Consider the following 24,730-nt stretch of genomic DNA (forward strand, 5'->3'; position numbering starts at 1 on the left):
ACCGTGTAGAGCGAGTCTCAAGCGTGAAGGTACATAATAAAGTGGTAACAGGCAAGTGGGCCCATAAAGTGGAGAGGCTGAGGCTGAAAATGGCCGCGTTTGATTGGCCAGATATGGCCACCAATGACACGACTCCCCGCGCCTGTTCCTCGACTCTTGTTTGCGGCGACAAAGCACCGAAGGACATATAGATGAGCTGCGGCATAGCCATTCCCTTTCCTTCTATCCTTCACTGCTTATTTCGCCGCCAATATGGCGACACTCCAGGGCACCGGAGTTCCCAAACTCAAGCTAGAGTCAGTCCCCGATGAGAATATCAAAGTAGAACCTTCAGATACCCCATCGCCATTTCTGGACGAGGATGAGGACATGGATGAAGATGCAGGAGATCTGGACTTCTCGCAGGCACATCAGCAGTTATGGCTCAGTCACATCCCGCGCACGTTATGGCAGAAGCTGTCGCAGATACAAGACGACGATGAGATTGAGATCGGCAAGATCCGAGTAGAAGGCTCAGAGTCGAATCCGACGAGGGTATGTTCGTCGTTCCATGTCGTAGCAAGCTGCCCTTCGTTAACAACGCCGTCAACAGGTTAGTATGCTGTTGTACCCGAACCCCGCACTCGAGAACGAACCCAGAGAATACAACCTCTTTGCTGCTCCACCAGAAAAACAACGATCCCGCCGGCCGGGTCAAGCATTTGTCTTTTCAGAAAAAGACCTAGCGGGCTACAAGCCCAAGTCATTTACGTGGGACGAAGTTGATGAGGAGGGCAATCCGGGACAGGGGCGATCTAATCTCTACGAACGGCACAGACGTGAACAGAAGAAGAAGGAAAACAAAGGCCGATTTGTACCCTACTCTCGACGACCCATACCCAAGCAGACAGCCATAACAGGCACCATCGCCCGCGAATTTGAAGCTGTGCCGGTCAAGAATGACGAGTACTTCATGCTAGAGAGCAAGCGAGCAGCCACGATGCTAAAAGCCCGCGTCCAAGAAGAAGCCCTTTTCAGGACTGGTGACGACGATCCCGAGAAGAAGAGCAGAAACATATATAAGAGTCGGGCGGAAGCACAAGCGGCGGCCAAGGTACGTGGGCTCTGTCTCCTCGTAGACAGGGCACGAACTGACACCCAGCGAAACAGGCAAACCAAGCAAGGAAACGCGCGGCAAAAGAGAACCGCGCCGCTCGTGTGGACAAGGGCGTGCTTATCGACAAGCTCATGACTTTGTTCCGCCAACATCGGATCTGGGGCCTACGCGATCTCAAAGCCAAAGTCAACCAGCCGGAAGCTTACTTGCGCGAGACGCTCGAGGAGATCGCCTTTATGTGGAAGCAGGGCGACTTCAACGGCAAATGGGAACTGAAAGACGAATACAAGCAGGGTGATCAAATGCTCCTGAATCCTACCGGCGCGGAGATCGCGCCCAAGGCGGAGGACACGGATGCCGACATCAAGTCGGGGATGGATCTGGATGACGATGACGACGACGACGACCAGTTTGAAGACGTCGTTGACGGCTAGAGGTCATTGCATCGCGCCAGACTGTACAGAGACGGCGTCCTTCGGCTGCCGCGATCTCTCCTCCGTTATGCTTGACCATTGATACCCCCGGGTTGGGGCTGGGCCGCAAGACTTGGTACCTCCATATTTGGATTCGAGTGACGTCGGCCGCAACGGTGTTGGAGCCGCATTCCTAGAGGGCAAACAATCTGCCTTTGACTTGCGCAGCTTGGGATCCAATCAGGGCACGCCACGTGAGGCTTCGTATCCCACAATAGTGTGTACACAGTGGCCGTGAGTGGCTCGTCTCGGGACCGCTTGCACTGATTCACCCAGTGAGTCCCATGGGCAACCTTCCTCGGAAAGTCGCCTGGCGTCGCTTCCGAGTGCGCCTGCCGTATCGCAACCGACCACACCGATGCTCGGCCTACAAAGCCCATTGCGGGCGAGAACGTGAGGGGGATACGAGAAGATCCTCGGGGTAGAAGCCACAGAGCTCCGTGGGGCTTCGATAGCGTCTCCGTTATCCTGTCGATCAGATCCTTGCCTCTGGTAACGAGATGCAGGCTAGTCTCAATGTGGCTAGAACGCGGAGTACAAGCTAATCACGTGTCGCTATAGCCGGCCGCACATCCTGGACGGTTTCTCATTTTGCTATTCATTCTCTATCCAAGACGTGCGCTTACCTCCTCCCGTGTTCGGTGGAATGCGGGGTTGAGACCGTGTTTTGCGCATCGAAATCATGCTCATCTTGTGTCGTCACCGTCGTCCATGTCCGGCATCCAGCACAGCCCGACCTGAATAGGCAAACTTCCATAAGAACGAGAATGAGGGGGTTCGACTCCAACATCTCCGTCATGGAGCTTATATTTATATCTTGCAGTTAGGGGGTCTCGACCTATCCAGAGCTCCAGTCGATTCGTGTGACTTGTCAACAGCAGCGGTGAGGACGTGGACGGCATCCATCATGCCGCTGTACACGAAGCTCCCGGGGGACCTCCAAGAGGTGGATGTGATTGTAAGTATATCGGCGTGGCCGTGCCTGTACCTGCGAAAGTAGTGTCAGGACACTCCCACATGGACAGTTTCAGCTGCTGACAAAAGTCCAGGTTGCTGGAGGTAATGTCCATGTCCATGTCAGGACCGTAACATTTCCCTTCTGACGAAGCCGTTGTGACACAGGCGGTCTTGCTGGATGCGTGGTAGCCTCACGGCTGGCCGAAGCGGATCGCAACCTATCCATTCTCGTGATCGAGCAAGGGCCCAACAACTATGGCATGCCTGAAGTTGTGCACCCGGCGCTGTACCCGCGGAATCTTTTTCCCAGCAGCAAGATCACGCTCTTCTGGCCGACCAAGAAGTCTCCCCAGCTACTTGATCGGACTCCCATTGTTCCCTCCGGAGGCACGCTCGGCGGAGGGTCGGCCATGAACTGGATGGTCTACACCCGCGCTCAACGGTCCGACTTCGACTCCTGGAACACACCGGGATGGAGTGCCGATGAAATGCTCCCCTTCCTGAAGAAGGTACGCCCCCCAGCTGGCTTTGCTCAAAACCTGTCGAAATTCTCATGACTAATTTGCTCCCACAGATGGAGACGTACCATGGCAAGGGTGACAAGGACCGCCACGGCTACGATGGTCCGGTCAACGTCTCCAAGGGCACCTACGTATGCAGCCGCGCGGAGGACGCCTTTGTCGATGCCGCGGCGAAGCTCGGATACCCCGAGGCCAAAGACCTGCAAAACCTCGACGCCAACAATGCCATCGAGCGCTACTATCGCTACGTCGGGCCGAACGGACGACGTCAAGATGCTGCGCATCGGTACCTGCATCCCAAACTTCACGGCGGGGACTACCCGAATCTACATGTATTGGTTGAGAAGCAAGTCGTCAAGGTCCTATTCGACGACAACAAGCGAGCCGTCGGGGTCGAGTACCAGACCAATCCCAAGTACCTCCCTAACCCGGAGTTTCTGTCCACAGCGTACACGGCTCGGCGCACCGTGAAGGCCCGTAAATTGGTCGTCGTCTCGGCAGGAGCGAATGCCACACCCGGCATCCTCGAGCGGTCTGGGCTAGGCGACGCGAAAGTGCTAGAAAAGGCCGGGATTCCCGTCCTCGAAGATCTGCCCGGCGTGGGGAGCGACTACCAGGACCACCACCTGTCACTGTGGGCTTATCGAACCAACTTGACGCCTCGTGAAACCATCAACGGATACCAAGATGGACGCTTCGACATTGACGAGTGCATCAAATCCACCGACGAGCTCCTGGGCACCAACGCAATGGACGCCCAAGGTAAGTTCCGGCCGACCGAGGCAGAGGTTGAAGCCCTGGGCCCAGAGTTCAAAGAGGCATGGGACCGAGACTTTAAGGACCGGCCTGACAGACCTCTGATGATCCTTGCGCTGTATTGCTGGTAAGAAAGACGCTTGCGACCCGCTTTGCCATCACTTTCGGCAGTCCATACTGACAATGACCTTCCGCAACAGCTACTACGGCGACCACTCCGTCCTGCCCGACGACGCCGAATACGTCTCCATGGCCAACTGGACCGCCTACCCTTACTCGCGCGGCAGCATCCACGTGACCGGCCCGGCCATGTCCGACCCCGTGGACTTCGACACGGGCTGGCTCACGGACCCCGGCGACGTCGACGTCAAGAAACACATCTGGGCGTACAAAGTGTCGCGCGAGATGTGGCGCCGCATGCCCATCTTCCGCGGCGAGCTGGCGTCCCAGCACCCGCGCTTCCCCGAGGGGTCCAAGGCCGCGGTCATCGAAAAGGCCGACGGGCCCGTGGTCACCGACGACAGCTCCCGCATCGAGTACTCGGCCGAGGACGACAAGGCGATCGACCACAGGATCCGCGAGATCTTGTCCACCACCTGGCACTCGCTGGGGACGTGCAAGATGGCGCCACGTGAGAAGAAAGGCGTGGTGGACGGCTCGTTGAATGTATACGGTGTGAAGGGGCTCAAGCTTGCCGACCTCAGCATCCCGCCGGAGAATGTAGGCGCGAACACAGGCAACACGGCATTCGTGGTGGGTGAAAAGGCCGCCGATATCATCATCAAGGAACTGGGGCTCGGTGGCGAGGATCATTCGCAACCTCTGGCTAGATTGTAGATTGGCGGCAAGCGCGAAAAGACGGGTAGAGAAAGAGAAAGAGGCATGTTGTGAATAAACTTTACACGGTCAAACTCGAGATCATCCTTGTCCTTGAGTAGAGTCCCGACCTGGATATGCGTGCCTGCGCACGAGCAACGTGGACGCTTCGGGGATGATCCTTTTGGGTCATGCGATCTCTTTGGGTCTGATTGCCTGCAACTGCCCTGTGAATCATGGCGTCTGGATCGCAAGTCGAGCCTTTGGGCCTTCCTCCTCCAACGGTATGGCGGTCTGCTCTTACCGAGACAAAAAGGGGGGTATTAAAATGGGTCAGCCCTGCACGTAAGAGGCCAAATATAGCTCATTCCAAGAAGACTCTACAATGCAAGGGACTGTTTGGAAGATTGTGAGGCGGCAATATCGCAACATCGATCTCTTGCTCGAGCAAAGGGAGATGCGACTCGAGAAAGCCATGCTGTGCCACCTTATCTGACTACTTGCTGTGTCAAAGTCTGACAACACGTCTGGACGTCTCGTATCGTTCTTCTGGCCATCCTCTCAATCCATCGCCAACAATAATCCCTGTGGTCAAAGCATAAAGGTCCCAACATCGTAAAACTGCCCGCGTCATTCGCTGTGATGGTCCAGCCACATGGACAATCATGACTGCTCAATGACAAACTGACTTCCAGATGGATGACTGGAAGGAGCACTTTCCACAGCTGGCTAGCCCTCTCATGACCACTGGGTTCCACCCTGCAGATTGTCCCGTTCCTCCTCGCACCAGCCCCGTCCCCACCATCACGCCATCGCTCCTCCTCTTCCTCCTATTAACCGCATGGCCCCCACAATCGACATTGAGCAGGACCAAGAGACACGCCAGAAGCTGGAGGAGGACAGTGTTCGGGAGCGACTGCCGGATCGCATCCACGAGAGGTATCTCCATATGGTCTTGCGTAACTTCAGGGACACGCTAGACAAATGTCACGCGGATTGTGACTGCTCATCCGAGAGGCATCGGCAATGTCCAGAACACCAGCACAGGATGCTCTACCGCGACCCTGATGGTATCTGAGCTCCTTGACTTCGGCTTCTGCAAGGTCGACACTTTCGTGACTGATCTCCGATCATCGAAAGCTGAGGGCTGATAGCAGAGAACGGCCAACAGCCCATATTCGAGTGCCCAACTTCTCCTGTCTCCGGTATGCCGGCCATTGCAGGCGTTTCGATGCCAGTGTGCCGCGTGCGTCCAGACGACCCTCGATTGACTCCAGTGGCAGCGAACACAGGGACTAGGGCGGCCGAAACGACCTTGTCTCTAGAGATGATATGGGATCGCGGCCTTGGCTTCTCTGGTGCGCTGGCTGGACAGGGAGACTGGTTGCTTGAAAAAATAAAAGGTGTTGCAATGGCCCAAATTGGACGACACTCACGCAACTCAACGACAGACGATACGAATATCAATCTTCGTCTTTGTGGTTCTTCTCAATACTAACGATCCTTTTCCCTCCCATCTTCTTGATGTGCTCTTCCAAGGTGCCTTCTGCATCCAATCTTGCAAGGTCGTCGCTTCCACCGAGACTTTGTGCATTGATCATGATATTCGGAACTGTTCGTCGACCCGTTAATGCGGCCAAGAGATCTTGCAACTTTTTGCCCAGAGTTGGTGCTGGAGCGTCGTCATCATCGTCGTCAGTATCGTGAGGCCGTGGAACTCGTTCCGTCATCAGGTCTAGCTCAACCACATACGGTGCGGGCGTGATGCTGTAAGTTTGTAGGAGTAGTGCCTTGGCGCGTTTTGAGTAAGGGCAGTAGGATTTGGAGAAAATGATAACTGTTCGCCATAATGTCAGTGACTGTGTGTCTCATGGCGCGGAAGTTGACGTACTCGGACTCTTCTTGAGAATGCTCTGCAACTCTTCCCTTGCGAGGTCTTCTCCCTCGTCTCTGGCCTTCTCCACTTTGTTTCCGTTGTATGCGACCTCTTCACCTTGGCCGTCTGCGACAGGGGCTGTTACGCCTGTCGCTTTGGCAGTGTCGACAGGGTACCTGGGCTTGTCCTTTGGCATCGTCTTCCTGCCGCCGATAGGGACTTCATCGTCGAAGCTGATGGTCGAGGTGTACGGATGAGCGCCTTGCACGGGCGACGCGTCAAATATCTCCTGATCCCGGTTCTGGCCCCGCAACTCGTTCTGCCTGTCTAGAATCTTCTGCAGCTCGCGGTTTGTCTCCACGGTCAACTCCTTGTCGGAAAGAGCGCCTCTGAGCACGCCGCGACGGCGCGATAATGATGCCTCGGTGGTCTTCCGGAAATCCGTGCTCGACCCAGACCCGGAGAAGAATAGGAAGTAGATGAGAATAATGCCGAGCGCGAGAAACAGCGCCTGGCCGCGCCGCATACCCGCCATCTTGTAGTTCTTGAGGTGGAATTGGCGGGCCCGTGGGATGCAATCGCACCAGATACTAGAATGAGGTGACAGGCCGGTAAATAGAGTCGCTATACGGAGTACACTCCTTATGTATTGTCAATGCTGTCTAGAATGATAAAGGCCGGGCAGGAATGCAAGTAACCAGTGTGCGCATTATCCAAGCAGGACGGAAAGGAAGGTGAGAAAGGCAAACGTAGAAAGAGTCTGAGTCTGAAAGTGGAAAGAGAGGAGAGCGTGAGACGAGTCGATGATCCGTTCGGAGAATTGATAGGGAAATGAGGTCAACGATGGCGGGGGATAACTAGCCGAGAAATGGCTTAGCCAGGTACATCCGCCTCGGAGAGAGTGCAGCCACTGAAGTTACGCGCAGCGCAGGAGACGAGATCTCCAGCGTCAGGAGTCGAAGGCAAAGTCTGTTGGGTGTCTGTCAATAACATTTCTTCAAGATCCTGACGTTCTTGGACCTGCGCATCGAGCTGCGACAATTACTCCGGACGCTGTACGGAGTGTCGCACAGGGCCTGTACCTTGTAGCAGGGTCTAATTGATGGTGCAGGGGTCGCGCGGGTGGGCGGCCGTGCTCATAGGCGTCTCCCCGCAGATTGAAAGGCGTCCGGGGGGCCCTGTCGCTCAGGCCGATGAAAGCCTAGAGGACAAAAATTCGTCAATGCAATCTTCTTAAGGCAGGGATAAGATTGTCATGCCAGGCATCTTGCATGCTCTTTTGGGTCTATCACTGTTCAGGGTTTATTGCCCCTCGAAGGAGCAAGTTGAGGTTGTATCTGGCTCTGCTGACGATAGCTTGAACGTGAAGACCAAAAGACAAGTCATTGAACAGTCCAGATATTGGTTCGTACATTGCTGCGAATTTCAGCAACTCGTTTCATTCGCTCTCGCAACCTCGCCTGGTTCCTCGACATCTCGTATCTTACAAGCTATACACAGTACGGCTGCTTTCGATTCCAACCAATCGTCTCAGATTCTCATCCAGCCCGTCGAATATAGCTTTCCAAACGCCGCGCTCAATCTTACTATCCAATGAGATGCTCGTACATATTTCGCGTTTCTAGAGGGAAGCCGGTCCCTCCACGGCTTCACACCGGATTGTATTTTTCATGCAATCAGTCCACCCAGGACGACCTTCTGCAAGCCCATCATCTCCCTCTTGGCCGTTTCCCGGGACGTCTGCTCGAACTCACGTATAACTGCCGAAACCATGACTTTGCGGATCCGCGCGTCAACTTTGGAGAACAGGTCGTTGACGGCCGGTGTGCACGCGGGCGGCCCCGTCAAGATTTGCAGTAGCCGCTGATAGGTGTCGATGAGGACGTCACATAACGTAGCAAAGACGGTAAAGAAGTCGGGTGTGAATGGAAGAGGCGGAGTTTGCAGGTGAGTATATGGTCCTTCGTTCGGTAACAGCGTCGAGTTTGGAGCGTCGAATGGCGCCGGCGGAGGAAATGATGTTGCGCTAGGGAAATTGATCGTCGACATGGGAGTCAAAGGCGAAGGATTGACAAGTGTAGTTGCCGCCGACGCAAAGGTAGCCATGCTGGCTGTCGTGTCTATCGATGGCTGTGAAGCATGGTGACCCAGCTCCGGCAGCGTTGAGGGTGGGGATGTGGCCGGCAGCATAGGAAGGCCGATATCTGTGACTGGACCACTCGATTTTCGCGGCCGTGAAGTCGTAGCTGCTCTTTTAAACATCTGAGGTATTCGTGCTCGACTTAATGAACTCGCCGAACTACCATCAGGCGGATGGAGTTGTTGGAAAGATTCAAACTCGGTCAACAGTGTATTCAGATTCTTCAAATAGTCTTGCGCAACTGCTGCGCTGCTTGTCGCGCTGGTCTGACTTTGGGACTGAGGCGGATGGAAATCCAAAACCATCGGCAGAGACATTCCCAATAACATATAGTTGACAGCTCGTCGCGACATTCGGTTGGGCGTGTATGATGGTAGTTTGGCAATATCCGCCTCAGTGAACTGAACCGTGTTGAACCAGAACGATCGGCCTTCATGCGCTCTGCGTAGATAGTCCAGCGTCGCGACTCTTTTGTGCGTCATCTCTTGTATGTGCACGTAGAGTGCTGAAGTACTCGGCTGGCTCGGGATGGCAGCGAGGGCAGCTTGGCTGGTTGGGAGCATCCCATTGAGGGCCAGCGCCGAAGCGACATCCGGCTCTCGTGTCTCCTTCTCCTTTTTCTGGGTCGTGTGAGTGCCTGAGCCATCGTCGCCAGTGCTGACATTGCTGTTGATCTTGTGGAGGGGTGCGCGATAGGTGGCCGAGGTGTTGTAGACCGGACCAATGGTTGCGGAAGGGGGAGACAGCATCTTGTTGGTGCCAGTCGCGAGGCTGCTCACATCACTGGTGGTTCGCGCGGAGAGATCGGATTTTATGGCATGCAAAGAGATTGGTGCGGGAGGAGCAGTGGCAGTTCGTGTGTAGGCGGGTCGGGGGCGAGGGCGAGGGGGTGTTGAACTGGCACCGTCGAGTGAGCCGTTGGATCCCAGAGGTTTGTGCCTGCGTGAGGGCGATCTGGCAATTTTGGAGAGAAAGCCTGCGGCTCCTCCACCTCCTGCTGCTGCTCCTCCTGAGTTGGTGGAACTAATGGAACCATCGCGAGATGCGGGAGGCAGAGACTGCGACTGAACCTGAGTGCTAGGCTCAGTCATGATCCCACTCTAACCGTTTCTCCCGTACCACTTGACCGCTTGGATCGTGATGGCCGAATCAAAGCGCAGTCCAAGTCAATAGTGTGCTCCAGCGAAGTCTGCGCCTTGGGTCGAAAAGGGCGCGGACAGCAAAGGGTACCTGCAGATGGTGTGGTAGATAGTCACGAAACAAACAGGGGTTCGCCAACGGCGAGTGAGGTTGAATTGTGGGGATTCACCCCCCCCTTCCAATGCCTCGTGCCACTCACATTACGCCATCTGGCCAGGGGTGGGTAAGGGCAATCCCCATCATTTCATTCCTTCTCGTACACAGTAGAGGCGGATATCCCTTTAGTGCACAGAAGGCGCCTGATTTCCACCACTATTGAGATTTTCATCGAGGTCACCGATAGTGGCATGGACAGCGACGTGCCAAAGCCGGGCCACTGGCCAGTTGACCCTCAAGAAGATGATGAAATTCATAAAGATCGTATCTGGGTCGATGGTTGCTTCGACTTTGCTCATCACGGTAGGCCTTCACCAAAGGAAAGGTAAGCATGTCTGACCGATTCAGGTCACGCCGGTGCTTTGCGACAAGCCCGCCAGCTAGGTAAAGAGCTCTACATTGGCCTTCACTCGGATGAGGAGATTTTGGAGAACAAAGGGCCAACCGTCATGACCTTGGATGAACGGTCTGCAGCATGTGAAGCGTGCCGGTGGACCACCAAAGTCATCCCACACGCGCCTTATGTGACGTCCTTGCCCTGGATCTCCCATTACGGCTGTTGGTATGTCGCCCACGGCGACGACATTACCTCTGATGCTGGTGGGGAAGACTGCTATCGCTTCGTCAAGGCGGCTGGTCGCTTCCTCGTCTTCAAGCGAACACCAGGCATATCCACTACCGATTTGGTGGGGCGCATGCTACTGTGTACAAAGACACACTTCATCAAGTCTCTAATGGATGCCCTCCAGGGCAACACTGACGCCGGCCCTGACCCGCAAAAGGCGGCAGAGGGTGCTGAAATGCTCGAGAGAATCAAGGACTATGCTACGGATGAGACAGCTTTGCAACCGGGCGCAGAAGTATGGTCGTGGGTTGAGCAAAAACCAAGCAAGATAGGAGAGCGAGAATCTCCCAGCTGTGGTCGGTTCGAAAAGATTGTGGCTGGAAAAGGTCCCAGACCAGGTCAGAAGATCGTTTACGTCGACGGTGGCTTCGATCTCTTCTCCTCCGGGCACATTGAGTTTCTGAAACGAGTCAATCAAGCGGAGAACAACGAAGCTTTTGTGGTTGCTGGTGTCCACGATGATGCCGTGATCAACCACTGGAAAGGCCTCAACTACCCTATCATGAACATCTTCGAGCGAGGACTGTGCGTCTTGCAATGCCGGTATGTCCACGCCGTCGTGTTCGGTGCGCCGTTTTTGCCCTCGAAAGCATATCTACAAGCAATGCCCGTGGGCACGGTTGCCGCTGTCTACCATGGTCCTACAACATTCATGCCTTCCACGTTCGATCCTTACACGGATGCCAAGGAGATGGACATTCTGCGGCAGATTGAAGACCATCCTTACTCGCACGTGAATGCCGCGGAGATCGTGGGGCGGATTATGAAGGGCAGACAAGCGTTCGAGGAGCGCCAGAGAAGGAAAGGCGAAAAAGCGGTGGGTGAAGAAGCTGTCCGCCAGAGAGAAATCCTCGAGCAACAACAAGCGGCCGTCGAAGCAGACCGTCGCGCGGCCATGCAATGATGCGGGCTCTTCATCTTCGGCTTCCGACTGTGCAAGGGTTAATTGAGACTATATACAATGACCCTGCCTGAGGATGCGATGGACTTCTAGAGAAAGCTTCGGCACGGATAACTGCCAGCACGGTCAGCATAGAATGACAACTCTCGACACACAGATGAACATACCCGTCTCCATAACTCGTCGGTGCCTGCTGGTACTTTACGCCTTTCGCGTGCCCCACAGCGACCGGCATAGGAGGCAGTCCATTCTCACCGAGCACTGCCGCCGCCTTCTCATGCTCGAAATACGCGGCGAGCCCTCTCTCGCCTTCCTGTTTCACAGCGACCAATTGCTTACTGCCCTCCTCGCCAGCCAACAGCTTCGGACTCGGATTTGCCGCACTGCCCAACGTCAACAGCCCCACTACTTCTCCCTGCGTTACTATGCTAAGTTTGGGGTATGCTCGTCGTACGTCCCTCTTCCAATATGGATTATCTGCGATGTCTGCCGCAGGTGTTGTCACGGCGTCATCGTAGGCCTTAGGATCTTGAGCAGCCGGGGAAGGATTGCGAAAGTGTTTGACAGGGATGCCACTGCTGCGGTTAGGGTCGACGGCGAAGTATTTGTGGATAGTCCGCCAGATGCCGGCGCTCTCTTGCGTATATTTCTAAAGCAGACCGTAAGCGACTTGTCTGTTGACCCAGCTGGTGACGAGACACATACCTTGGCCAAATTGACGACGTCCTTGATAGGTTGGGCGGCCATGCTGGCCAGGCTCACAGGGATCGTGCTATTCCTGTACTTGATTTGGATATGGAGGCCAGTAGTGAGGAGGATAAGAAGGCGGCAGGACAAAGCGGGACAATCGCTTCAACTTGATCGCGAACAGCAGTTGAGTCTGAACTGATGTCTAACTCGTACGAAGGTTGAGCTCCAATCGCTATGCGATTATCTGGTTTGCCGTACTTCTTGGCAACGGTACAGTAAATATTCCTCAAATGCAGTTGTGGCTGCTGACACGTGATCAAAAATACCGGTGAGGCCGACCAGCTTCATGATCCTTGCTCACTTCTGCCCTGCTCTCTCATCCGACACATCTCATTCAATGTTTGACCTATTCAACCTGCGATGGTTCCATGACTACGCGTTACATTCTTCCTCCGGCTCACACCAATCTATCACTGTCCAAGTAGCCGCTGGTGGCTGATAACTAACGCCCTCCCCGCTGAGAAGTGCGCGGCATCTCATTCCGCAATGATGCGTTAACTGCAAATGACGAATCAAACGGAGGTCACCGGTAGGACGTTAGTCTATGGAACCGACTACAATGCTCTCATTCCCACTGGCAGTGTCATGTTCCTTACAAAAAAAAGAAACAGCCGTGCCCTTTTTGTTCTTCCCTTCAAGATACATCCCGAACACTCGTCGCTGCTTAACATTGCCCAGGATTGAAGCTAGTATCGTTGAGCAAAGAAAGGGAGGGTCCAACATCCCTTGTGGCATTCAACCTGATATCAAAACTGTAAGGTAGAACGAAGCACAGGGCGTCCAGAGCACTCCCGACGACTAAAATGTCAACCAAGCCCAAGATTCTCCTCCTCGGCGAGGTCGACCAGTAAGTGCACCAATCATTCTGTGAATATCGCACCTTTCAGGCCCTAACTGGTGATCTCACTACAGTGCTCAAGAGGCATGGAAATCGCTGAGCTCTCTAGGCGACCTAGTCACACCAAGCGCCACCAATCGAGCCGACTTCATCGAGGAATGTCAATCTGGCAAGCATGACGGTGTGGTCGCCGCTTATCGCACCTTCCAGTCCGCCAGCATCACGGGCTTATTCGACGAGGAAATGGTAAATGCACTGCCGAAGTCCTGGAAATTCCTCGCCCACTGCGGCGCCGGGTACGACCAGATCGACGCCGATGCTTGCTCGGCCCGAGATCCACCACTGCTCGTGTCAAACGTGCCGACAGCAGTGGACGACGCCACCGCCGACACGGCCATCTTCCTCATGCTGGGCGCGCTACGCAACTATAACCCCGGCATGTTGACATTGCGCAAGGGCGACTGGCGCGGCAATCCATCCCCGGCGCTCGGCCACGATCCTCAGGGCAAAGTGCTCGGCATCCTCGGCATGGGCGGGATCGGACGGAACATGAAGAAAAAGGCCGAAGCATTTGGCATGACGGTCATCTACCACAATCGTCGTGAACTCGACTCTTCCCAGGCCGATGGCGCATCGTACGTCTCGTTCGAAGAACTACTGCGACAAAGCGATGTGCTGAGTCTGAATCTGCCACTCAACCCGAAGACGCGCCACATCATCTCCACGGAGCAACTGAAATTGATGAAACCTAGCGCCATCATCGTCAATACGGCCCGCGGAGCGGTCATCGACGAAGCCGCGTTGGTCGACGCGCTAGACAACGGTATCATCGCCGGTGCGGGTCTCGATGTCTACGAGGAAGAACCGAAGATCCACCCTGGTCTCGTTGGCAATGAAAAGGTCATCTTGCTGCCTCACATGGGCACATGGACGATCGAGACCATCAAGAAGATGGAGGAATGGGCGATTGAGAATGTGAGGTTAGCCCTGGAGACTGGAAAGTTGAAGAGTCCGATTTTCGAGCAGAGGGACATGCAGTGAGTGCGTTCGTTTGGACTGTTTATCTCGAATTAGACATGGAAATGTACATGTGGGTGTACATAGACGAGATAAAGCCGGGCGCGAAGCACAGTGCCCACTGGGATCAGCACTCTAAAGCAGATTTCCACACAGAGCAGTTTGTCTGTCTATTTCGAGCTAACCAGCCAGTGATGCCGAGGACGTGGAGTGTGTGTAGCGAACGATTCCGATCCTAGGTACAGAGTAGGTACATAATGTACATACACAACCTTGACTCAACTACAGCAGCAACTCTCATTTCATTAAGGGGATATCCCGCTCATGGACAGGCCTGACCATAAGACCCAGAACTATTCACGGCACGGGAGTATTGGATATTCCCTTATGCTTCCTTTTCGGTCAATCTAGCGCTCCTTCGCACGCACTACAGTACTGCTACAGACTAGAGCCTGGACCGCGGGCCCGAGAGGGAAAAGATGACAGGCCGCCAACGAATTAACCATGTACTGACCCGTCCCCCGAAACATTATAGATCACCTAGGTACCTAGGTATGTAGTAGTGATATCTGCACGTGTCACGTACATAGAGCGCGTCCCCTTTAACCTCCCTTCAGCTGGTGCGGCACGGGCCAGCAAATACTGTAGCGGTTATTCGCCGCACCGTGTCGCTTGATCTGATCTTGGGACTCCGCTCGGAACGCAGGCTGATCCAGCAGCAGAACCAGCGTCTGCTACCGTTCTCCCATCATGCGGCGCAGCAGCTCCTGGGGTGCGCGGTGACAGCTCTGGAAGTTTATCGTGCCTCAAGGCGACGGCGAAGTCACCCAGGTGCTTTGTTGGACGTCTCTACTGTAAGCGAACCGAGCGAACATGCAGGAGGCTCCCCCATCGTGCGGCGTGCTAAGAGCGAGGCGGAGCGAGGCGAGATTCGCGCAGGATCGTCGCGTCGGATGGTCAAAAAGTCAAAATAAACTTGAACCCTGGCGATGCGAGCGAGCGAGCGAGGCTTGTGGCGTTGGAGTGAAAATGAAGATCAGGGATGTCGATCAGTACGAGTACGGAGTATGGAGTGACAGTACTCCGTACTGTGTGTGATTTAGAGCTGCTCCGTACTTCACAACATTTCCTTCGCCGGTGATTGCTGCGATCGCCGCAACCCTGTGGGTTGTGAATACGGAGCATATAAAGGCAGTCGAGATCGAGGGCGTGGGCGAGGGTCTAGACCTCAGGGTGAAATCGTCCAGACCTTGTATCACTAACGAGCCTTTGCGGTACGTACCTAGTAGCTTCAACTGCATCCTGATAAGCAAGGGCACACGGTGGATACTACCGAGGTATGTACTATGTAGGTACTTGTTGAGCACAACACATACCATGACAGTACCTACCTAATCACGTCAAGCTGAAGTAGTGCAGGCACTCGGTACTCCTTAGGTACTTGTGAGGAACCTGAACTTATCTGACGTCCTGCTCGGCGCCTGAACCCAAGCGGCACGCGTGCTTCGGTTCCGGGTCAACTTCACCGGATTGACGGACAGCGAGGCGATGAATGGCTTCGAGATCGAGGCGAGGCGAGGCGGACTCAGGTTCGAAGACCTACTTTCTATACAGTATCGTAGAGTACGTGAGGACGTGAGTACGTAGGTACCTAAGTACTCAGGAGAGGTTCTGTGACTTCATAATTACTGTACGATCTGCAGCTGAATTGGAATTCGGCACCGGCACTTGCATTCGTACCTGTTCTCTGCGTGTACCACGTGCATGCGCAATAGAGCGCTGGCCAACATACACAGTAGGAACTAGTGATACGGAGTAGAAGCGGCTTTGAACCGCATCTGATTACGAGAGTATGAGTAGAATAGAGCTTTGATTTTCCAGAGAGCGCCCCATATTTGGCTGTACAGAAAGGGTATGTATGTCTGCCATATCTTGGTGTACCGAAGAACGAGCATGTGCGAAGAACTATGCAAGTGGTTGTTTGTCACTGAGCCCCGGATGTGGCCAAATCTTAGGCCTCAAACGCCCTCAACGCCATGCCGGATATAGTCGCAAATACTTGATTCGTAGCACGTCCGTTTGCCTGTGTCTCCAGGTATCTCTTTGCGAGTTCTCGTTCAGAAGTGAGATCACCGTTTCCACCAGTCGCCAGCAGCATTAAACTGTAGATTATGTCCCTGTTCTCCATGCCATCTAGTAAAGGTCGACATCGACGCACCGCTTCCGCCGACAGGCCTAGGCCAGAGGGAGACTGTGTGGCAGCTGCCGCTTCGACCAACTTCCAAAACTCTTCGGACCTCCGGGCGAGCTGTTTTTCGAGCGTCGTCTCCTTTGGTTCTGCTGGCTCAGCTTCCTCTTGATGCACAAAGTCCGACATGGAGGCCGTGGGGTTGCTGAAAGATTCTCCGGTCAGAGTCGCACCAAGGGCTCGGCATCGAAGCGCCAGCTGATCCGCCTCTTCGCCGCCGTCATGTTCTGGTCGGACGCACAGTTCGAGCATGGCCCAGGTGACCCGGGCTTCTTGACTGGCTAAGGTCGCATTCTCCACAGGCGTGTCTGCGTGGTTACTTACTAACGTCAGATACGCCAACATATTGCCCAGTTGAGTGCGGTCCGTGCAGAGTAAAGGAAACCCGTGGTTGGCAAACCATTTGGACTGCCCTGTCTCCAACAGGCGGTCAAGACCCGGAACGAACGCCACATCGTACACTTTTCGGATAGACTCGAGGTTAGGAACGGAATCAGGTGGAATCGGTGGTACACTCGGGATTTTGGTGCCAGCAATTGTACAGATAGACTCAATGGTCCTCATGGGCCGTCGAGTGCCGGTCTCCATCATTAATGCACTGGTACCAAAAGTCAGACGATAGAGTAAACGCTAGCCTCAGCTCCACTCACTTCGTCCAGACGGCGGTGGCGGGGGATACGGAGCCAGGCCAGTGTGGTGGGTGCCGTCCATGTGATATGGCTGATTGATGTGAGGCAGGAGCTGTTCCGGCGGCCGCGGGAAGGGGTATTCGTTGTGGTCTCGAGGTGAACTCGACACGATTGAGGAATTGTGATTCGGGGCTGAAGGGCTGATGGGAGTGCCCGAAAATCTCCGCCCTGGAGCACTAATCGAGGACGGTGGAGGGGGGTTGGAGTTGCTGCTGTTGGGTGCTGAGGACGACGATGGCGCTGGGTGCAGCGAATGAGGCCCTTGCGCCTGGAAGACTGGATCGTAGCCTTGACAGGTGCGCTTGCTCTTCATGCAATTCCTGCACTCGGGTCGACCTTCATCGCACTGTCAAGTGAATATCGGTGATTAGTGCCATGCAAGGTACAGGAGAGTCAGAGGAGGGGTGAGGTCTCGGTACAGCAGCGCGCGCAAGTGGACGCGAGGGAAACTTCTGCCGTGCTCCCAAACAGGGAGCAGAGGTGAGGGAGTAATCTCGAGACGAGGGAAGGGGCGTTGAAGGATGGAGTCGCCTAGGATGGAAAACCGTGTAGCGCGGTTGAGTCCGGGATGGAAGGTCGCGAAGGTTTTGTGACACGGCGGAGATGGCAGCGTCGATCACAATGCCCGAGGCCTAAATAGGCCTGCGCCTTGGGGGGCGGGCGCTCCCCTGGACTTTGGTGCTAGGCGCCACCCACGGCTATCACCCACTAGCCCAAGTGGAGCTCCGTGTAAAGTTGCCCTCGCCCCAGGCTCGTTCTGTGGCCTGGCCTTGCTATGCGCCCACTGTCCAATTTGCCTGGCGGTGGCATTTGACACATGGTTGCGGTCGCCACCGAGCGATGGGTAGAGAAGGAAAGGGAGTGCTCGACAATGCTGAAATGGCGGTACAACGTGCAGTAAAAATCGAACCCGGACTCACCTTAATGCGCCGTTTTCGGCACGTCAAACAGCCGGTTTTCGTCCGTCTCTTCACCTCTTTGGCTTTGTGACGGGGCGGCGCAACGATCAGACTAGGGTCGGTGGTTGACGGCAGGGCCATCCTTCCCGGCATGGGCTGGTACGGTGAAGGCATCCCCGGATACATCGGTCGTGCTTGCATGTACTCGTGAGGCATGGGCGGCGGCGGCACTGGCGGCGGCCCTGGTCGAGCTGCATAAGGGTATGGCAACGGTGGTAGCACACGCTGTTGTGACGGTGGTGGGGGTGGTAAAGGTTGCACAACTTCTGGTTCTGATCGATGTGCCATATGCGCGTGGAAATCGATGCTGCTGATCGGCGGAAGGCTGATCGACGACGTCGAAGACTGTAAAGCCGCCGTGCTCATGTTGGAGTAGTTCATTAGGCTCGCTTTCTCTCCGCCTCCTGCTGTTCCCAGCGTGGAGACCTAGCCGCGAAGGATGCGATGGTGCGACTCGACTCGAAGGTGATATCGATCGCGAGCTCCGTGGGGGTTGACGCCGTCGACCTCTTTCTCCCACAAAACAACCACTTCAGCGTCTCTCTTCCGAACACCGAGTTGAACGTCCCTCTTCTGAAAGTTTCAGCTGGTCAGCGTCCATACACAACACCTCGCTCCGGTGACGCTTCCGGGAGGTTTTGCTTGTTTGTTCCGCCGACAGATATGTTGTATATGCCCGACAGACCGAGACCAAAATACGTCGTTGGCAATAGACAAGCAAGATCGATGCAGAGAAGGAAACGACATACAAAGCAACAACCGAGCAACGCAGACAACCAGACGGACGCAAGACGGAAACAAGCAGCCGGGCAATAACGAGGTTGAAGCGCGAAGCGAGGATGCGAAGAGAGCAAAGTACTGGAAGGATGTTTAGAGTATGCAGCGTATGGCAGTGCCTGCACATACGGAGTAGTAACAGATGACTTGGATGGAGGACCAAGGTGGCATAGCACTGGCTGGAGGGACGGACAGGCATTCGAGTTCCACTGGCAGGGCTCGACAGGACAGGGGGCTTTTCTGGAGTGCTTGGTCACCCGTTTGGGGCCCGTGAAACGGTCACCAGTCCCCAGTGGCTACCGGCTTTGACCGTTTGAGCGATCGTTCGTTGCTCAAGGCGTCGCGGACGTCCTAAGTGCCGAAGCGCAGTGAGCATGAATCAGATTTGCGATGGCGAAATTGGAACGAGCCTCGCTTCGAGTCGCTTCGACTCGCCAGCCGCCCTAGACGACAAGCATTATCTGGGGGACGTGCTGCAATTCGAAGTCCCTCGCTCCGTAGCCTGGCGACCCAAGTCGTGTCCCAAAAGCCATCTTTGACCTCGAGCGCTAGTAGGCAGACGATGGAGGAAAATGGACTCGCACGACTCCACGAAGCCCCGAACGGGCCGGAACTCGCAGCTGTTGACAGGTCTGTCAACCAACTCTCACCAGTAGCAGGAGGCAGAGATGAGAAGTTATGGGACAGTGGTGGACTCGTCTCTGCTCTGCTGAGCAGAGAGTTTTGCCAAACCCCCTGGTACCCAGTCAAGAGGCTTCTCGCTTAGGGCATCTCCCGGCGCCAGACGACATTAGGCCCAAGTCTAAGCACCTTAGGGCCCTGCCTCATCTTGCACTGACACTGTCTGTTCGCCGGCGTTGCCCACTCCTAGCCTTTTCAGCTCAAAGGCCGGTTGCATTGTTTATGCATCGGCGCTGCTAGCTATACACAGTAACGGCAGGCCACAAGCTGAAAGCGACGAAGCTGGAAATGGGATAGCCCCGGTTACCGAAGGACTAACGCGTGCGCTTCAAGACCGCTTCCTCTGAATGCTCCGAATGGTGGGTACCAGTACTTCACATAACGGAGGGTGATCGTCTACTGACGTCGGAGCCAGGTTGCTGTGATAAGGGAGCCAGCATGGACATGATGGCGAGCGTGGGAAGGCACGAGAGCACAGACAACACGGACGGCAGTGCCACAGAAACGGTGGCTCACGTACCCTCGAGTATGTAATTCCGCCTTTCCGCCCGTTCGCCTTCCGATGGTGATGTCGTCGATCAGTTCCTGTTTGTCTACTGTACGAGTACGCAATAGCAATTGGATGGCCTGGCCTCACCGAGTCCAATATCCCGAAAGAGCAGCATACAGTGATCGCTCCCACTGCTGGACGCTCCTGCTTGACCGTTGCCAAGCGACTCTAGAACCCTGCTAGTGCATTTTCGAGAAATGGAGTCGTATCAGTCAAGCGTCCACAATTTGGGATGAGAAAAGCCAATATGGATTCCCACTTCTGTAACCGAGGCCAGTAGTCTCGCCCAAGCATCTGCAGCTCGCTCCTTGACTGTCCCTACTCGAGCATAGTGCAACTCCGTGTTCTTCCTCTGAGGCTGTCTGTGGATGTGACCATGTCAGCATCCAAAGCATCGCAGCAGTCCATTCCTAATGCCTTGCTGGCTCCAGAAATGATTCATGCCTTAGCTACCTGGTCAGACTGCGCACCCCGCTTTGTGGGCCTGTTTCTCTTTTCAGTCCTGGTTCGCTCCCAGCAATTGCACTGACTGCCGGCATGCCGTTCAGCTAACGCGGTGGTTGGGGTGAGGGGAAGGCGATAGACGAATTTTCAGATTCGCAAGCGGGTTGGCGTGTGATGCGTCCTGGAGTTTCGCGGTTTGATCACCACAACCCCGTCACGCTATCAAGTGAAACAAGTGTTCGAAAATCTGCAGACGGCTAGCAGGAAAATAGCGCAGGAACCTGTCCTCAAGCAAAGTAGACGATGCTTGACGACTCACTTGTCGACGCCAGCTGCTCCGTACTTGTACGCCAAACTCCACCACGTCTCGCTCATCCACCTATCTCCCGGCGTACAGACATTTTAACTTTGTGCATGCTTCTTAGCGAGACAATTTCTACCTCGCTCCGACATGCGTGGCTTGGTTTGCGCGGCTTCTGAGCGCCGGTGACTCTGATGTGTTTGCTCCCTGATCCAGGAACGCTCGCACAGTCCCGTCATGATCGCCCAACCCCCTGCTGCGACGCACGATGGTCCGTTTCTGATCCGGTACCGTCGAGGTACCATTTGTCACCCAAGCGTCTCGACATCGCCTTCAGTGTCACATGAACCGCCTGGGCAACACAACCAGTGCATGAAACCATACCCTGAGACAGCGCTGGGGAAACATGCAATCAGCGGCCTTGACCCCTGCGAGCCTCGACTCGCCGATTTGCAAGGGTTTGTGGATAATACATTCATAACAGCCTGTTCATGTACGCATTGCTGCATGGGTACGGAGCGCTGCAATGCGACAGGGTGAACCAGTTTCGTAAACTGAATCGTGTCCGCCAGTATTTGCGTTGAGTGAGATCTGGTGCTGCCTGATATTCAAGGATCGTCTTCTCCGTTGCGAAGATGCAGCAAATTATTCTCCGAGCGACTCGGATGCTTGGCTGGGCAGATGCGGTAGGCTCGAGTAGGTTGCAGAACCGACCGAGACCCTACCTTAGGTCATGGCGAAGCTGCGAGGGTGCCGCTTGTGCTTCCTTACGGCTGCGTGCAGGCCAAAGAGTATTGGGTAGCTTCCCGATGTGTCAAGGGATAATTAAACGAGGATGACGATGCGAGTATTCGTACTCCGTACTTCTCGAAAGAGGCCGTGTATCCCCAGAACCCCGCCATTATTGGCCATGATGACATTCAGCTCATGCACTGCATACCCCGGTAAGGCCGTGCGGGCGGCTGATGACCGTTCGTTGAATTAATTCAGCTGAGTCTGACTGCCTACGGAAGCTTACCACTTGGAGCTTGAGTTCGCAGGAGGATGTGCATACGTTAATAGACCTCTCGGTGTCAATTAAGCCAGTGCAGGACAGCTATGGTTTACGGCTAGGGCGAAATTTCATTTCGATTTGTTGTGCTGCTTGTCTTATCGCGTCCCTACTCTCAGCAACGCCAGAGTTGGGACGTTTGCTTCAGGGCCGTAACGGACCTGCCACGGCTGTCATGTTAGAATGCTTGTGCAACTGTGTAACCAGCAGTTAAATCCCACGTGGTTCAGCCACTCGCGAGTCTGTTATTGCTGTGCACCAATGGTTGGACATGCCCTCATATGAGAGTTTGCTTGGAACAAAGGCAATCAGTCGACAATTATTCATGATCTCGCTTATCTTGGGCGTCGGTTCGCTTGTGGCCGGCCGAGGTTACGTACGGTCGTCAACTATCCCGGTTCGACAAGACGAGGGTATCTGTTTCATCTTTTCAAGACGCTTTCGCCCGGCGTTTTCTGAAAACAGGCATTGAAACTTCCGCTGGGGCTTGATCCTTGAGTATCGCCGCTTGAGTTGCCTCGGGCTCCTCTTTCACGACTTTATGTGTCACTGGGTCGTCGCCTGAGCGAGCCTCGACTTTTGGCAAGGTATCATTTCCGGCCGAGCTTTCGTCTTGAGTGAGTGCAGGGTTATTTTCCTGTTTCACAGACGTGACTCTCTCACCTTTAATCTGCGAACCTGGCTTTTCTGTCTTGACCGGGATTGAGCCAGAGAGGAGGTCATCAAGATCAGCGATGTCATGGCCAGGATATGCCTTGGTGGTAGCACCCCAACCGCGTCGCACAACAGCCTCACCAGCTGCTTCTTTCTCCTCTTCGTCGTCTTCCTGGCCTTCGTATCTGCGCTTCTTGATACCTGTACTCAGAGGGGCTTCATCAACGACTTGCTGCGACAACATCTGCCAATCACCCGCCATGGCCACCTCAGAGCGGAACTCCTCGGGTACCTTGATGCCCATCTCGGCCAGCTGCGCCCATTGTCTCTTGCGATCTGCTATACCTGGCGGCCCCGTGGCAGATTTGTGGGCAGAAGGCGTGGGTTTCGAGACGGAGTACGGTGAGGTTAAGGATTTATTTGTGTCATCAGCGGCGATACCCTTCAACCTTTGGACCTCTGACTTTGCGCGTTCTTTTTCTCTCTCTCCTCGCTCATGGTTATTCTGGATGTCTCGCAGAAACCGTTTGAGGTTGTTCTGATGCTTTCCAGTATTCTCATGCTGTTTGCGTTCGAACGGAGTGTCTTTGACATACGTGCTGCAGTGCTTGCACCAATACTTTGGCTGAGCACCAGTTAGCAAGGTGCGACTCAGTTCTGGAATGAGCTTACCGTTGATTTCCAGTACTCCGACATGGTGCAGGATTGATGGCTGAATGAAGGTGTGCTATGTCATACAGAGTTCAGGTGAGGGACTTGGAGAACTACGGGCGAATGGTGCGCAGGCGACAGAGATCTGGATCGCTTTGACTTTGGCTTCGGCAAAGCTATCCCGAAAATGGCTGAATTGATTGCTGGGTGAGGAGAACTCGGGCGCGAGTAGGTCACGCGTCGCTGTCAGACATGCCCGAATTGCACCTCTTGTCTTTGTCATTCATGTCAGTCACTGGCCATTTTGCCGGTGTTTTGTTCAAGCGACAGGTAGAAACCCTTGAGCCAATCACCAGCCTGTAGTTTGGCTTTCCGACCTTTCCCGCTCTTTCTGCATCCCGGCGAAAAATTTGTTGGAGAAGGGGGCCGAACTCCGTGAAAGTACCTGGCTACTCACCTTCCTTTTGCTCGTCGGCAACAACATATCTCGACGACTTGTCCACATCGCCTTTCATCACTCGCACGATCTTTTCTTTGTTCTCTTGCTTTGAGCGGCTGGCTTTAGACTGTCAGAATCCTTGACCATCGATAGACAAAGACTGCGATCATTAGACGCGCCTCGGCTTTCCTCATTAACGATTTCACGATTTGCTGCTCGCCGAATCTCATCAATTTCCCCTCTGCCGATCCATCTCCTTCAGCTACCATGAAGATCTTCTCATCATCGTATACCTTCGACTATTCCTGGGAAGAGGTCAGCACGAATAACTGGCGGAAATACTGCCCTTGGAACGAGAAGGCTCCCCATGTTCTTGCCGTCGATACTGTCTCTCGCCACGTCGATGCTCAAACAGGAATCCTGCGTACCGAGCGTCTTATTACATGCCAGCAAAACGCACCGAAATGGATTCTGAGCATATTGGGTGGCGAGACCACCAGTTACGTCTACGAAGTCTCATACGTCGACCCGGGGTCACAAAAGGTTACTATGTGCAGCACCAACCTGACCTGGTCCAACCTTTTGGAATGCCGCGAGACTGTCGTCTATCAGGCTTCCTCGACCAACCCAAAAGAGAAGACAGAGTTCAACCAGCAAGCCAAGATCGTAGCACTATGTGGCGGATGGCAAAAGATACGGACCAAGATCGAAGAAGCCAGTGTCGAACGGTTTCGGGAGAACGCAGCTCGCGGCCGTGAAGGCTTCGAGATGGTCCTGGAGATGTCGAGGAGGGTTTTTGGCGAAGAACGACAGAGGTTAAAAGCAGGCGTGCCGCTTAACCTATGATACGACATGCGGCAATGGCTACAGCTACCCCTTCCTGGCTTTCCCTTCGACTTAGCGATATCATCGACCACTTCACGTTACCACGACTCTTAGACTCGGCCAGATCATGGGTGGCGTTCTGCAACACGACTCATAGCGCAATACCTATCGATCCTTTTTGGGTGTGCTCTACGATAGATTGGGGTATGGGAAAAGTGCAGCATACGCATTGTGTTTTCAGCGCGGCGTTAGGGGAAGGAGCCATCGTTTCATGGCTTTTGTTGGTTTGCTCCTGGTCGGTGAAATCAGCGAGTTTTGGCCTCACAAGATTCCAAGAATACATTAGATCTACATTGCGTTGATAGATGGAAGAAACTCTCCGCATCAGGCTGCGATGAC

General features: G+C 54.5%; 11 protein-coding genes across 11 annotated transcripts; 5 read left to right on the forward strand and 6 right to left on the reverse strand.

The window, feature by feature from the left end:
* Positions 1-252: 252 nt before the first annotated feature.
* Positions 253-1,530, forward strand: A1O7_06249 (uncharacterized protein; the record flags this gene model as incomplete). Its single annotated transcript, XM_007760252.1, has 3 exons — positions 253-534; positions 593-1,093; positions 1,150-1,530. 3 exons carry the CDS (start codon positions 253-255, stop codon positions 1,528-1,530), a joined length of 1,164 nt encoding a protein of 387 aa, XP_007758442.1.
* A 946-nt stretch (positions 1,531-2,476) lies between these two features.
* Positions 2,477-4,640, forward strand: A1O7_06250 (uncharacterized protein; the record flags this gene model as incomplete). The annotated part of the gene is made up of 5 exons (XM_007760253.1): positions 2,477-2,527; positions 2,619-2,628; positions 2,692-3,035; positions 3,101-3,930; positions 4,004-4,640. The coding sequence occupies 5 exons, from the start codon at positions 2,477-2,479 to the stop codon at positions 4,638-4,640; spliced, it is 1,872 nt and encodes a 623-aa protein (XP_007758443.1).
* Positions 4,641-6,082: 1,442 nt separating this feature from the next.
* A1O7_06251 (uncharacterized protein) lies at positions 6,083-7,030 on the reverse strand (the record flags this gene model as incomplete). The annotated part of the gene is made up of 2 exons (XM_007760254.1): positions 6,083-6,456; positions 6,511-7,030. 2 exons carry the CDS (start codon positions 7,028-7,030, stop codon positions 6,083-6,085), a joined length of 894 nt encoding a protein of 297 aa, XP_007758444.1.
* Positions 7,031-8,163: 1,133 nt separating this feature from the next.
* A1O7_06252 (uncharacterized protein) lies at positions 8,164-9,384 on the reverse strand (the record flags this gene model as incomplete). The annotated part of the gene is made up of 1 exon (XM_007760255.1): positions 8,164-9,384. One exon carries the CDS (start codon positions 9,382-9,384, stop codon positions 8,164-8,166), a length of 1,221 nt encoding a protein of 406 aa, XP_007758445.1.
* Positions 9,385-10,122: 738 nt separating this feature from the next.
* A1O7_06253 (ethanolamine-phosphate cytidylyltransferase) lies at positions 10,123-11,460 on the forward strand (the record flags this gene model as incomplete). The annotated part of the gene is made up of 2 exons (XM_007760256.1): positions 10,123-10,234; positions 10,280-11,460. The coding sequence occupies 2 exons, from the start codon at positions 10,123-10,125 to the stop codon at positions 11,458-11,460; spliced, it is 1,293 nt and encodes a 430-aa protein (XP_007758446.1).
* An 86-nt stretch (positions 11,461-11,546) lies between these two features.
* On the reverse strand, positions 11,547-12,204 carry A1O7_06254 (NADH dehydrogenase; the record flags this gene model as incomplete). Its single annotated transcript, XM_007760257.1, has 3 exons — positions 11,547-11,571; positions 11,625-12,106; positions 12,163-12,204. The coding sequence occupies 3 exons, from the start codon at positions 12,202-12,204 to the stop codon at positions 11,547-11,549; spliced, it is 549 nt and encodes a 182-aa protein (XP_007758447.1).
* An 806-nt stretch (positions 12,205-13,010) lies between these two features.
* Positions 13,011-14,086, forward strand: A1O7_06255 (D-3-phosphoglycerate dehydrogenase; the record flags this gene model as incomplete). Its single annotated transcript, XM_007760258.1, has 2 exons — positions 13,011-13,054; positions 13,120-14,086. 2 exons carry the CDS (start codon positions 13,011-13,013, stop codon positions 14,084-14,086), a joined length of 1,011 nt encoding a protein of 336 aa, XP_007758448.1.
* Positions 14,087-16,073: 1,987 nt separating this feature from the next.
* On the reverse strand, positions 16,074-16,901 carry A1O7_06256 (uncharacterized protein; the record flags this gene model as incomplete). Its single annotated transcript, XM_007760259.1, has 1 exon — positions 16,074-16,901. One exon carries the CDS (start codon positions 16,899-16,901, stop codon positions 16,074-16,076), a length of 828 nt encoding a protein of 275 aa, XP_007758449.1.
* A 1,012-nt stretch (positions 16,902-17,913) lies between these two features.
* Positions 17,914-18,324, reverse strand: A1O7_06257 (uncharacterized protein; the record flags this gene model as incomplete). The annotated part of the gene is made up of 1 exon (XM_007760260.1): positions 17,914-18,324. A coding segment is annotated over one exon (411 nt), but the record flags the coding sequence as incomplete, so codon positions are not given.
* A 3,868-nt stretch (positions 18,325-22,192) lies between these two features.
* On the reverse strand, positions 22,193-23,112 carry A1O7_06258 (uncharacterized protein; the record flags this gene model as incomplete). The annotated part of the gene is made up of 2 exons (XM_007760261.1): positions 22,193-23,041; positions 23,089-23,112. 2 exons carry the CDS (start codon positions 23,110-23,112, stop codon positions 22,193-22,195), a joined length of 873 nt encoding a protein of 290 aa, XP_007758451.1.
* Positions 23,113-23,773: 661 nt separating this feature from the next.
* A1O7_06259 (uncharacterized protein) lies at positions 23,774-24,352 on the forward strand (the record flags this gene model as incomplete). Its single annotated transcript, XM_007760262.1, has 1 exon — positions 23,774-24,352. One exon carries the CDS (start codon positions 23,774-23,776, stop codon positions 24,350-24,352), a length of 579 nt encoding a protein of 192 aa, XP_007758452.1.
* Positions 24,353-24,730: the final 378 nt, after the last annotated feature.

Source organism: Cladophialophora yegresii (genome assembly GCF_000585515.1).
Source record: "Cladophialophora yegresii CBS 114405 chromosome Unknown aczIN-supercont1.4, whole genome shotgun sequence".
Taxonomy (NCBI): Eukaryota; Fungi; Ascomycota; class Eurotiomycetes; order Chaetothyriales; family Herpotrichiellaceae; genus Cladophialophora; species Cladophialophora yegresii.